General features: G+C 30.4%; 2 protein-coding genes across 2 annotated transcripts; one reads left to right on the top strand and one right to left on the bottom strand.

Annotated features, from left to right (window-relative positions):
- The first annotated feature begins 2,946 nt into the window (after window positions 1-2,946).
- LOC111701330 (uncharacterized) lies at window positions 2,947-7,142 on the top strand. The gene is made up of 7 exons (XM_023472573.1): window positions 2,947-3,048; window positions 3,435-3,511; window positions 4,141-4,251; window positions 4,594-4,669; window positions 5,347-5,400; window positions 5,664-5,757; window positions 6,993-7,142. The coding sequence occupies exons 2-6, from the start codon at window positions 3,442-3,444 to the stop codon at window positions 5,731-5,733; spliced, it is 381 nt and encodes a 126-aa protein (XP_023328341.1). The 5' UTR covers window positions 2,947-3,048; window positions 3,435-3,441; the 3' UTR covers window positions 5,734-5,757; window positions 6,993-7,142.
- Window positions 7,143-7,329: 187 nt separating this feature from the next.
- Window positions 7,330-13,947, bottom strand: LOC111701327 (calmodulin-like protein 12). Its single transcript, XM_023472568.1, has 9 exons — window positions 13,839-13,947; window positions 12,712-12,752; window positions 10,138-10,198; window positions 9,813-9,891; window positions 9,720-9,752; window positions 8,601-8,661; window positions 8,329-8,365; window positions 8,001-8,058; window positions 7,330-7,679 (listed from the first exon to the last, which is right to left on the bottom strand). The coding sequence occupies exons 1-9, from the start codon at window positions 13,904-13,906 to the stop codon at window positions 7,659-7,661; spliced, it is 459 nt and encodes a 152-aa protein (XP_023328336.1). The 5' UTR covers window positions 13,907-13,947; the 3' UTR covers window positions 7,330-7,658.
- Window positions 13,948-14,500: the final 553 nt, after the last annotated feature.

Below are 14,500 nucleotides of genomic sequence, written 5' to 3' on the forward strand. Positions count from 1 at the left end.
AAGATAAAAAATATTATCCAACAAAAAGCGTATTGATGCTATAGATCAAGAATGTAAGGCAATGAAAGTTAATTGCGGTTGCGTATACTCTGCGTACATATTGAAACCAGTTCTCTCTGGGCAGAAATAGTAAACAAGAATAGATGCCTCAGTGTTCGTTTAGTATCCGAGGAGGTTAAAAACATTAAATTTTGATAATTTCGATAATTCACATAATAGTTTCCTATGACTAGAATATTTCATTGATTATTTTATGTAAAAGATGGATCCCATGTTAGGCTTCGACATCCGTCTTGTGTTTACATTACCGCCCAGAGACAGTACACTGCAGTACAAAAGATGCGTACACTGCTGAAATAACTTTCCTTGCATTACATCCTTGATATAGATAGAGATTAAACTAGTAGAAATAGAATTCTGATCCTGATTCAGTCTATACCCCCTTTCATTTTCCGGGAACGCTTACTTTAGTGCCATAAAAGAATAAAAATTTAAAATTTGAAAATCTTTGAAACTAAATCCTTTTCCTCTTTAATGCGTCACCGTCACGAAAATCGCGATAAAATAATATAAAAAAAATCTTGAATTGAAATGAATTGAAAACGAGACAGTTGAGAGATGACTTAAAGATCGTCTTTCTCCTTAAGATATATTAAAACCAGAAATCGATGGAATAGTAAGACGACATGATAACAATTCTGAAGTGTCTTTGATGTTTTTAAAAAGCCAATAGTTTTATTAGACATTTATTAAATCACTAATTTAGTTAAATTGGTCTGCATGTTCATACTGCATAATTATTAATTGCTATGTCTCATGCTCATTGTTTGTACTTCCTGATGTCAAACTTGTTTCTAAAAGTCGTCGTCCTATTTCAGATTTTTCTGGTTATTACTGTAGCTTTAAAAGCTATCTAAGAAGTAATGACCAAATTAGATGATGTGTAGTGGGACAACCCTTCATGTAAGGAAAAGTATAAAAGAAATATTTTTGTATAATACAAATCTTCATCACGATAAAACAAGATGGGCACACTCTCACATAATAATCGTGTAGTATTTTTCCAATTACACCATTTAAACATAAACTAGAAACAAGCCTGTTGTATTTTGAAATGTATATGCCCAGGTACGTATGCAAAAATGTATAAGTAAGTTGGTCGAGGTTGTCTAAAAATTGTATGACTAACTTCCAGAGTTTTCTGTAATTCAGTGTCATTTGCCGGCCATCACTATAATTTCATCCCTTAATGACTTTCCGTTTTTGAATTATATCAAAAATATGCATTTAGTAAAGTGCAGCAATTAAAGTTTTGTTTTGTAAAGATTAAATATTTGATTTATACTGATTAAAGAATTTGTACTATCTTCAGACTAAAAGTAGATGCAGCAAAAACAATTTAAATTTTAAAAGTCAAGAATGCACCCATGCAGTATTCTTAATATAATCTCAGATTATATGGGAGAATGATTTATCTTTGAAAAATCTTAATTACTATACAGCAGGACACCAATAATATAATTTTACTTTATTACTAGACTAGGCGGAAATCTTTTCAAAATTATTCTTGATAAAATCAGAATTCTATTTCATTTCTCCATTTTTATATTTCAATCACTCCATCAGATATTTAGGTATTTTTATGAATTTGTATTACTTTATCAAAGAAAAACGGGATTAATTTTAAACAATCAAGAATACTTTACTGCTGCAATCAGAAAATCTACAAAGACTTCTAGATAGTAACTACTTCTAGAGAGTAACTACTTCTAGACTACTTCTAGAGAGTAACTACTTCTAGAGAGTAACTACTTCTAGAGAGTAACTACTTCTAGATAGTAACTACTTCTAGATAGTAACTACTTCTAGATAGTAACTACTTCTAGAGAGTAACTACTTCTAGATAGTAACTACTTCAATTGTTAAGGAAATTAGCAACTTCACGTATCTCTATCCTAATTGTAACCAACTGAGCTGAACATCTTAATTACTCAGAACTTGACAAAAATCAGAAACTTTAAACTTTAAACAAGTAGGCCTAAATTTATGTCCGATGTATATACTATTATGTTAAAAACTTTATTTGATCGAAAATGAATGAGATATCAAAGTTTTTCTCTTTAAAAACATATAATTTTTAAATATACCGGATTTCTTTTGTAGTGACTTGCTGATCTCTATTTCGAAAAAAAATAGTGAAATAATGCAGATTCCTGGCTTTAAACCAAAACTGTGCAAAACAAATAAAAGATAAATTTTGGAAAAAAAAACAAATTTGATGCAAAATACTTGATATTTCAAGTCAAATACATGATTCACCAGCATAGATAAATAAATAAACATAGATAGCTTGTGTACGCAAAATCACCAAGAATTGTACAGTCCGCGAACTCATACTTCTAGGGGTCAAAGTTTACTTCAATGATAAGCGGGGTGGTTTGGTGTTTTAATGGATTTCATAATAGAGTGTAAAATAACTTCGGGAATGGAACTATTTGAAAAACAATATTTCACTGAGCAATATATCATATTGATGAGAACTGAAGAAGGACATGAGAAGGACTAAACTAACTTAAATTTCTCTCTACAGAACTCATGTACACCACAGGTACTCAATGACATAAGAACAGCCAATGTTCACAACCGACCTAGTTAATCTATATAATAGGAATATCTTTAAAACATCTCTGTACATTTATATCTTTCAAGATGAAAAATGTCGTCTTATGCGCAATCTATCTTTATCTATGTTCACCAGTCCTTAAGTTTTCTGTAAAACAATTAAATGAAAAATTTGAATTCTAAAATGGAAAAAATTAGTTAGTGTTAGCTCAGAGTTAACTTATAAAACTGTATTTTATTCTTTATCTCAGCCCCAATTTCAACCAAAATGACTCCAGTTAATATCTAACAAAATATTGGATTAAATTTCTAAATTATATTTTCTCGAAATATCCCTCTCTCTCTCACTCATATTTTAGGTTTTTAACATCTATAAAAGACAGAGAAATCTTTTATATTTGTCAATTTGGCCAGAACCTTACTCAGGTAAACACTAGGACACTTCCATTCTTTATCCAGACCCATATGGGGACATATATTATGCTTTTATACTTAGACCTTGGGACATATTATGCTTTTATGCTTAGACCTGGGGGCATATATTATGCTTTGATACTTAGACCTTGGGACATATATTATGCGTTTATACTTAGACCTGGGGACATATATTATGCTTTTATACTTAGACATTGGGACATATATTATGCTTTTATACTTAGACCTGGGGACATATTATACTTTTATACTTAGACCTGGGGACAAATCATATTTTTATACTTAGACCTGGGGACATATCATACTTTTATACTTATACCTGGGGACATATCATACTTTTATACTTAGATATATATAAAATGGGCTTTATCTTTAAGTTTTGAGATGAAGATTGTGTTTCTGCTGATATTATTAATCTTCAATCTATCCTCGGCTCAAATTAAGACAAGTTCAGGTTATAACTTATATGTACTTGATACACGTGGTTTAATTTAGAATTTACACAGACGGATCAACTCATATTCATATTTACATAATAACTCTCCTTTCAACTCAAACACGAAACAAACGTGGGAGTTTAATGCTGATAAGCTGTATTGGATTAGTTTATGATTTGAAGCTTATAAAAAGGTTTTTTTTAAATAGTTGTTAATTATGATAGGTTTTGGGAACATACAACAATTTATTTTACTTTTCTTTATTTTTAATTTCAATTTTTTAAAGGAGGATCTCAAACATAATTAGGACAGACTATAATAAGCTGTTACACTATTGAGACTCGCTTATGAAATCTCACTTTAGGAGGACACACAAATGTAATGCATCGATTCGTCCTTACCAATGAAACCGCATGCAATTTAGGACCTACAGAGTGTCCCAAAAATGACAATTTAAATTTAGATTTACGAATAAATGATGTGAATTATTTCAAAGATCTAAGACGGCATTCAAGTTCTTTTGATACTGGCATGTTTTGTGGGACACCCTGTACCAGAAGTATTGATACATGATTATTCAAACTAAAAATCATAAATGTTACTTTTATACTGACAATTTCAATTTGGTTTAATCCACTTGATTTAGGAGAAGAGATCTTGGAAGTATTTTACCCTCCCTTCAGACCTCAACAGAAACCTCAACAAATAGAACAAAATATTGAAGACGACATTTCCGCACCTCGTTCAGGACTATCAGGTTTGTATAAGAAGTTTAGAAGGAAAATATTATCTTACAGATATGCTAGGACAGGATTCGGGTTACCCAACCAAAAGGATAAAACTGCAGAGACGACTGTATATCTTTCAGTTAGTAAATATTCAAATGACAAGATAAAACCTGTAAGTCGTATATGAAGTCTCATTCTTTGAATATTTTTACATTTTTCATTAAGAGTACTTGATTTAAAAAGACCGCAACAAAGAACAAAAAACAAGGATTGAGAGTTTATAATATTACGAGCTACGATATATATAGTTCTAATTGAAAGAAGTTTAAAATCACACAGTTTAATTTGTTTTTATCTAAATCTGTGCTTAGATTATGTTGACCAACTTCTGCTGAGGAAAGCATTGATGGGATTCAAAGGAAATCAACCAAAATACTTCCCATTCAGGTTTATACAGTGCTACCCATTAAAGTGTGAAAAAGGAAGACGATATTTAATCAATTATTGAATATTTGATTCTGTAGTAAAGTAATTGCTTGAAATGGGTCTGTGTCAACTGCACAATTGTTGTTTTTATTGTTCTATGGACTTTACTGTGACAATCGTCTTCCTTTTACACAGTTTTAAGGATCTCACTCTACCGTTATATAAATACTTCCCATTCAGATTATTCTATTTATAGATTTACTTCCATGTCAGGTTAATATTTTTATAGATGTACTTTTCTATTCAGGTCTTTTATATCCTACTTTACACACAACTTGAAATAAAGATGCTTGACTATAGTTGTCATTTAAATTCATTTGGAACTTTCTGTATATACTATATATATATATATATGGATGTTTATCTGTTTTTAGAAGCTTTCTCTATATACTATATATGGATGTTTATCTGTTTTTAGAAGCTTTCTGTATACACTATATTTACATGTTTATCTGTTTTTAGAAGCTTTCTGTGTATTCTATATATAAATGTTTATCTGTTTTTAGAAGCTTTCTGTATATACTATATTTACATGTTTATCTGTTTTTAGAAGGTTTCTGTATATACTATATATAAATGTTTATCTGTTTTTAGAAGCTTTCCGTATATACTATATTTACATGTTTATCTGTTTTTAGAAGCTTGATGGAGCGTGCCCCACACATGATGCAAAAAAAAGACTACATCATCAGGGAAAAAAATTTCTATTTTAAGCTTAAGATAATTTATTTACATTTGCGGAGAGGAGTTTCTGTATTAAAAATGATAAAACCATATAGCATACACCCCTACCCCACTACAAGAAAATTGTGAATGCATTAATTTTAAAAAATTGGCCTCTTTGAACTATTGCCAAAATTTTGCGTTTTGAAAAATAAACAGGACATCAACGTTTCACGGAAACCTGAAAATCAAATATTTTCATATAAATAGAAATATAAACAATTGTTCACAGTCAGCGACCAGACAGAGATGGGCGTATCAGAATTCTTCGGTCAATCAAACAGTCTGATAGGGACTCTTAAACATTCTGATAGTCAAATAATTCAGTAAGTCTCAAAGTCTAATAGAGACATTTAAACATTCTGATAGTCACATCATTTAGAAGGTCTTAAAGTCTGATAAAGACCATTAAACATTTAGAGAGTCCCACCATTCAGTAGGTCTTCAAGTCTGATAAAGATCATTAAACACTTTGATAGTCACACCATTCAGTAGGTCTTAAAGTCTGACAGAGACTCACATTCTGATAGTCACACTATTGACTATTGAGTAGGTCTTAAAGTCTGATAAAAACTCACATTCTGATAGTCACACCATTCAGTAAGCATTATGTCTAATAGAGACTCTGAAATATTCTGATACTTGATAGTCACGCCAGTAGATAACTTTTAAGTCTTATATAAAACACTATTCTGATAGTTACACCATTAAGTAGGTTTTAAGATCCGATGTATAACACTAATCTTTTAGTCATACCATTAAGTAGGTTTAAGATCTGATATATAACACTATTCTGATAGTCACACCTTTAAGTAGGTTTTAATATCTGATACCATGATGATAACCACACCATTAAGTAGGTTTAAGATCTGATATATAACACTTTTCTGATAGTCATATCATTAAGTAGGTTTTAATATCTGATACCATGATGATAACCACACCATTAAGTAGGTTTAAGATCTGATATATAACACTATTCTGATAGTCACACCATTAAGTAGGTTTTAATATCTGATACCATGATGATAACCACACCATTAAGTAGGTTTTAATATCTGATACCATGATGATAACCACACCATTAAGTAGGTTTAAGATCTGATATATAACACTATTCTGATAGTCACACCATTAAGAAGGTTTTAATATCTATATATGAAACTATTCTGATAGTCAAGTAAGTTTTAAGATCTGATACATAACATTATTCTGATAATCACACAATTAAGTATTAGTTTTTATGATCAGATATATGACACCCGTAAACATTGATATAGTCACACCATTTATTAAGTCTTAATCAAAGTCTTTCGGAAAATAAATTGAGTCTGATATAAATCTAATTATTCCTTCTTCCTTCTTTACTTTACCTTGCTGTCTAATCATTTCTCTTCCCAACTCCAACTTCAGTGTTTTGAACATTAATTTACTATTTTCGAAATGTCCCAATCAGAGATCAAAAGGCGCGAGCAGAGCTTGAAACATTGTAATTTTTTCTTAATATAAAACTAATTTGTTTCTCCTTCTTGGATAATGATTGACTGATTCTTAATTTCAGAATCAAATTTAAGACTCTGACAACTAAAACCATGGTGGCAGGCTGAGCTGTATAATATTAAACTATAATTACAAATATAACGAGATCTAGAGAGAACATAAACACTTTTGTTAAACAGTTAAACAATGAAATAAATCTATCTCATATTTATTTTTAAATAAGATAATCGATTTCAACAGTTTATCATTACTGTATGTAAAAATTTGAAAGGAATTGAGTTTTTGCCACAAACTCAGATTTTCTAATCCCAATATCTTTGCAACGTAATGTTGTAAACCTTAGATATTTCAAACTATGAATTTTGTCAGATCCAATAATCATAATTTGAAATATCAAAGGTTTACATCATCTGGTTGCAAAGATAGAGGGATTAGAAAGTTTGAGTTTGTGGCAAAGACTCAATTCCTTTGACCCTCGAGATTTAGAATAATGGCGAAAACACTATGATTTTAAAAGAAAGTTTTAATTATTCTGTCGTTCATGGACATGTTTTGTTTTCCTTATTCCAAAAATTGGGTTGTTAAATGTTTTTTTTAAAGAGTTAAGCAATCTTTTTCGAGGCTAGATTTAACATGAGAGTAAATCTGAAACTGGTTGTCCCAGAATTCTGCAGATCAGTTGAAAATTTGACGCTCTGAGAATGTTCAAGGATTGATCCAAGAACCTTTAGAGCAGTTTAGCAAACTCCTAAGAATATATTTGCAATTGAAGGGGATTCAATGGCATATGAAAAATGCATTATCAATTATTAAGAAGATGAGTTTAAAAATAGATCTACTCAATAAAAAATTACACTAACCATTGTGAAATAACAGATAACAAAAGGTTCATATTTTATTCAATAAATGTGATTGAACTATAGTTATTCTTAAAACTATACATATCAAAGTTCTAATTTGCATTATTCCCAAAAACTTGGTTATTTCGGAATAAAAAACATAGAATAAAGCGTCGTAACAAAAAGCGTAGCGTAAATTAAATTAGTAAAATAGTATTTAAAATATACACCTTATAATCCAGAAACCCACTCCCATCAACATCAAGGGTAGAGAACATTGCCTGAATCCTTAAAAACAACTTTTTAAATTTTTTTTTTATTTAAAACGGAAAATTGAAGCTGTAACTTTAGTATGAAGTGGCCTTAATGAAGACTTTATATTTATATTTTAAGCGAACGGGGGATTAATTCGCGAAAACCTGACTCGTGACTGTAAGTCGTATTTCGCGATCTCTCATTGGCCTTTAGAGGTATCAAGACGAAAAGATCTTAATCTGTAGACCAAAAAAAAAAATTAGTGCTTTGTAACGGTATTACCAATTCAAAAGTTGTTCTAACCTGGTCGAATTTATATCCAACCCGATCTGTTCTAAACCTAGAAATAAACAAGAAGATCGTAAACATTTCGGGCAGAAGATCTTTTAGAATATTGGATGAATGTTTTTAGATTAAATAAAAAAACTATTACTGACAAAAATAAAACTCGATATTTTTATTCTTTATAGTTTTTTTTTCAGATTCCACCAGGCCTCTCTCATCTATAAGAGTTAACCTCAACTTTTTAATTAAGCATAAAAGTATAAAAAAATCATGTAAAATGTTTAGTTTACCTTGCATTAATTCCGAAACTGTTATTCTTCCATCTCTGTTCGTATCAAAGGCAACAAATGCCTTGAAAAAAATGTTTGTGAAAACTGGAAAAACGGAGAAATCAGATTTGAATCAATTTTTCATATTTATTTGTATCGTGGATAAAGAAGGATATGTATATTAATGAACACTCTAGATCCATAAATAGCTATCAATTGGCTGGACATCAACCAAAATTATAAAAAATCTCTCATGGGACATCATGCTATGTGTAAGTGTGAACATGAGGAAACAGTTTGACAATTTAAAAAATTGTCTACCACATCTTCAGTTCTTTTCCTTGCTGGGCACGATCCGACTTTTTTGAAATCGTTCCGTTCCGTCCCGTTCCGTTCTGTTCTTGGTCAAAGAACGGTTATCCCGTTCCGTTACCATCCCCCCTTCCGTTCTTAGTCAAGAAGATAGGAGTGGGGAGGGGGGGGTACTTTAGAGGTGCCTGCATAATTGCTTGTTTGAAAATTGCAAAAATACGGGAAAAAATTAAACAAGAGCTTGTCATGATTGTAATCACAGTAACCCAAAAATCGATGAGAATTTTGTCAATTTCTTCTTTTAAATAAAAAAATGCGTTCTAAAGTTTACATTTCGTAATGTTAAATTTAAAGACCAAAGCGTTGCGACATTTCAAAGTCGTCTTAGTCTTGAATAAAATTCATACAGTGAAACCCTCAATAAAGAATACATCGACAGAATTCATCAAATTTCGTATTCTTCACTTTCTGATAATGGAATGTTGCAGATTATTAGTTTTTTAACTAAATGATTAATTATATGGAACTCTTTAAAACTGTTCCCGCATATTCATGGCTATTTATTATATTTTCGCAAATACTGAAATTTACGTAATATAGTATAAAACTCATTGAAAAATTGTCAAGACGACATTTGATAAATTCTTCCGATGTATTCGTTATTAAGGGTTTCACTGTAGCATGTAGTCAGTCAATACCATAACGTCCCGTGGGTGTGACGCATTTTCTGCATTGATCTATATCTCTTATCTTTGCTTCCTTCGATATCTTATAATTTTATATTATAAAGACGATTGAAAAGTTGTATGATTTTAATAAAAATATTACCTTTAGAACGTGTTCCGATATACCATCATTTCCCTAAATAAATACTTTTTTGTCATTATGTTATTTTTGCTGCGAGTTTTGATATTTTTAAACCTTATTTTGCTTGTTTTCTACCGATGGTGCTTGTTCTGAAGCGGAAACAAAAGAATCCAAGAATTCCTCCCAGTAAACACTTTTCATAATATTTTTAAAAAAGTATAAAATAGTTATTAATTGTTATCTACGTAATTCAAAGTAAGTAAAAAGTAAAATTCATGAAAAATTTGTGAATTCCTTTTCGCTACACTAGTTTTAATTTTATGTTCAAGTATGAAACATATAAAATCTGAATTAACATTTTCTGGATCACAAACAAAATATGAGAAATACTTGGAAACTTTTTTAATTTTGCTACATTTTTCAAAATATTTTTGTATTCCTGTCATCCCCATCTTTATCAAGGCTATAAAATATTTGCTCAGCCATGCCTGCATCCGCACCTGAAATAGATACTTTTTGCAGGACCATTCCATTTTAAAATGTTAAAAATAAAGAGAATAGATATATTAGAGGGGATTTTACTAGAAAAAGTGTAAAACAGCCATTTTGTTGTTCTGTTTCCATACTGCAGGTGTACTTCACATATTTGTGCTATATATAACCTTTTGGGCCCTGGAATATCATTTTATAGAAAATCTAAAATTAATGATAAAAGAAAACCCAAATTATGAAATAGGCTGGTTTCATAATTGACCAATTATCATTTCACATAGTCTCTATGCCTTCATTTTACAAACGATGATTTTCCGTTATAACTATAAATCAAATGATGTTTTTTATTCACCTAATTCATTTTATAAATTTTCTTAACAGCTTTAAAAAATTCGAAATTGAAATGGACAGTCTAGGGAACATACTGTATTAATGTACTAAATGGCTAAATTCCACTTTAATATATATTTTATTCTCTTAATGGCTAAAAAAAAGATAAGAAAAAAAATAAAAAAAATAAACGAAAAACAAAAAATTAAGAGAAATCTAATTATTTAATAAAGAAGGAAATTCTTACATAATATACAAAAAGATTAGTAAAGATGAGACTTCTGAACAATTTGTTTAATATTCAAAATATCTATTAGTGAACAGACACTAATAGATATTTTGAATATATATGTCATACTTTTCAAGTTAGTAAATACAGGGTGTCCCAAGAAACATGACAGTTGGTATAAATAGTTTAGAATGTCTTCTTCCATAATTTGATAAGTTTTTTTAATACGAAAGACAATAATAAAAATATTATTTAGACCTCATATTATAGTAACATTAATTTCAAAGTAAAATATACTAGAGCAAAAGATTTTTAAAACTAAATAAACTGCAAACAGCCTTTAATATCTAATACAGTGTATGGAAGACGACATTCAAAACTATTTATCAACTGTCATGTTTCGTGTATGTTTAAAGGTTTAACTGGTCAAGAAAGAAGACGACTTTATATTTGTATCTTTGAATAAAAGTATGGATTCGTTTTACAGAATCCTTTAATGTTTTTAGACTTTTAAAAGGGTTTACAAAAATTTGAGAAGTTTTCAACATTTTAAAACTTTACTCTGTTTTAAAAACATGTAAATTTGTTACCCTGGAAGAAAATATAAGGTAAAGAACAGTAGTGTTTTTGGTTTGTTTTTGCCTTATATTCACCTACAGTGAAACCTTTAATAACGAATACATCGGAAGAATTTATCAAATGTCGTCTTGACAATTTTTCAATGAGTTTTATACTATTTTATGTAAATGTCAGTATTTGCGAAAATAAATAAATATCCATGCGGGAACAGTTTTAAAGAGTTCCATATAATCATTTAATTATCAGAAAGTGAAGAATACGACATTTGATGAATTCTTTCGATGTATTCGTTATTAAGGGTTTCACTGTAGGATAACAAATTTGCATGTTTGATAAAAGTAAATTTCTACAAAATACAATTTTAGATCGTTGGACCCTTCGTAGATTGTCGGAAAACTTTCTAAAAGTCTAAAAATATTAAAAGTTTCTGTTTAACGAATTTGGCATATTGCCCTTCGCTAAATGTTGTAAAAGGGGCCTGGCTTTTTTTGTATCTTTGAAATTTACGGAGTTATGAAGCATTTATTCCTAATTCAAATTTATTCAATAAAATCAAAGTTGTTTAAATTTACAAATACTAGGATAAAAAAGCAACGAAAGGATGCATTGCTTAGGGATCGAGAAATATTTTTGTTCCAATCAAATTGTACCCTTTATTAACTATCAAATATCGAGAACGCTTGGAATGATTTCAAAAAGTTCTCAAGGTTATTTGGTATTGGGACACCCTTATTATACGTACCTACAGACCTGTGGAGTACGAGTATATTGGGACATCTAGTGATATAAACCGTACATATTTACAAAACTGTGGATATAAATCCCGTGATATAAATATACATGTGCAGACCTGTGGATCCATGTTTATTGAGACACCCTATGATATAAACATACAGACTTGTGGATCCATGTGTATTGGGACACCCTGTGATACATATAGATACAGACCTGTGGAGCCCATGTTTATATCACAATATGTCCCATGTTTATTGGGACATCTTGTGATATAAATATACATGTGCAGACCTGTGGAGCCATGTTTATTGAGACACCCTATGATATATACATACAGACTTGTGGATCCATGTTTATTGGGACACCCTGTGATACATATAGATACAGAACTGTGGAGCCCATGTTTATTGGGACATCTTTTGATATAAATATACATGTACATACCTGTGGATCCATGTTTATTGGGACACCCTTTGATATATACATACAGACTTGTGGATCCATGTTTATTTGAGACAGCCTGTGATACATATAGATACAGAACTGTGGGGCCCATGTTTATTGGGACATCTTTTGATATAAATATACATGTACATACCTGTGGATCCATGTTTATTGGGACACCTTGTGATACATATAGATACAGACCTGTGGAGCCCATGGCATTAATCAACTCCGACAAAGTTATCCTGGACAATAGAAAATCTACATAGAGGAAAATATCCTGGACAATATCAAATCTACATAGAGGAAAATATCCTGGACAATAGAAAATCTACATATCCTGGACAATTTAAAATCTACATAGAGGAAAATATCCTGGACAATTTAAAATCTACATAGAGGAAAATATCCTGGACAATTTAAAATCTACATAGAGGAAAATATCCTGGACAATTTAAAATCCACATAGAGGAAAATTATCTAGAATTTTTGTAAGGTGCCGAGAAAAAAAATGTTAAAACTCACGCTTTAAAGGACTGTCTTTGTAATTTAAGGAATGTCCAGTGAGAATGTCCAACTCCCAACGGTACTGTTTTACACCTTTGACTGCGTTGAACAGTAATGTGAAGTTTTTTGGCTTCTTTTAAATAAAGCACAAAATAGATTCAGGATTGATCAGACAAAGCTTTCAGGGATACCATTGTAAATCGGACATGCCACCTTTTTTACAGTTTTACATTACATTTAAATTACGCCAACTGTCTCTTTAAGTTGTGATCAAATATTTATTTCTAAAATGTAATTTTTAGACTTTAAACTGGATTCAAGCTCAACCGTGTACGCTGTACGTACTACGTACACTGCATACACTCTCTGAGCCCGAAATTTAAAAGAGTATCGTTGAACGAAACTCCCGAGTTTCCTTTTTGGGGTCTTAACATTTTGTAGATTTGATTTAAGAGATTTGACAAAAATGGAAAATGTGAAGAAACTTAATAAAAAAAAATATTTCATAACAAAAATATTGATATCCACAAAACTGCCTAACCCCATTCTTGAAACCCGGGTTTCAAAACTGGTTTTCATAACGATACCCTGTTTTAAGTTTTGGGCTCTGGACTCTGCTTTCCTTATTTTGCATATCCAGATTAAAAATAAAATTTCGTTCGAAGTCATCATTCACATTTTTGAAAACCAGTTTATAACCCAAGAAAAATACATTGATCGCCATATCTGATCCAGGGACAAAATATCATTGATGTGTGTGATCCTAGAAAGTATAGCACACAAGTTGTGTACTTTTTGGTTGGGGGTTTCAAGACTAGACCTACCTCCCGTCTCCATTAAGGTCCAGCGCTTTGAATTGTGATTTAATATTTGAAATCATATCTGAGTCCATTGTAAATATCTAATGAATAGAAAAACAGAGAAATATATGTTTAAGGTAGATAAAATTTAAATTTTTACAAAAACCCTAAGACTAATTATGATGCTAATCGTTTTAAGTGAAAAATCTGTACAGTTTGGTGCCGCCCGGGTCTAATTCACAAAAGTACCCTTTAACCTTTGACTGCTTATCTGCAGTAGTGCTTCAAGTAATTCATAATTGCTAAACACTTTGCTGGCATAATATTAATATTTACTTTGAAGAAAATGTCTAAATATTTGCATTTAACTTTTTTAAACCGCGTGAATGAACGAATAGTTTAGCATAATTAAATGACTACTTTAGCGTGTATAAATGAATAGTTTATCGTAAATGAAAGAATAGTTTAGCGTGTATAAATGAATAGTTTATTGTAAATGAAAGAATAGTTTAGCGTATATAAATCAACTGACCAATAAGTGTTATTAATATTAACTCTACTAAGACAGGAAGTAAAAGTTTATCAAATATATTACTGCAGAACTACAAAGGAATGTGAAAATAAATTGAAGACTAAAAAATTGAAAACCTTGAACAAATAGGCTTTCATTTAGACACCCTGTACAG

The sequence above is a fragment of the Eurytemora carolleeae genome, unplaced genomic scaffold (assembly GCF_000591075.1).
Source record: "Eurytemora carolleeae unplaced genomic scaffold, Eaff_2.0 scaffold118, whole genome shotgun sequence".
Lineage (NCBI taxonomy): Eukaryota > Metazoa > Arthropoda > Copepoda > Calanoida > Temoridae > Eurytemora > Eurytemora carolleeae.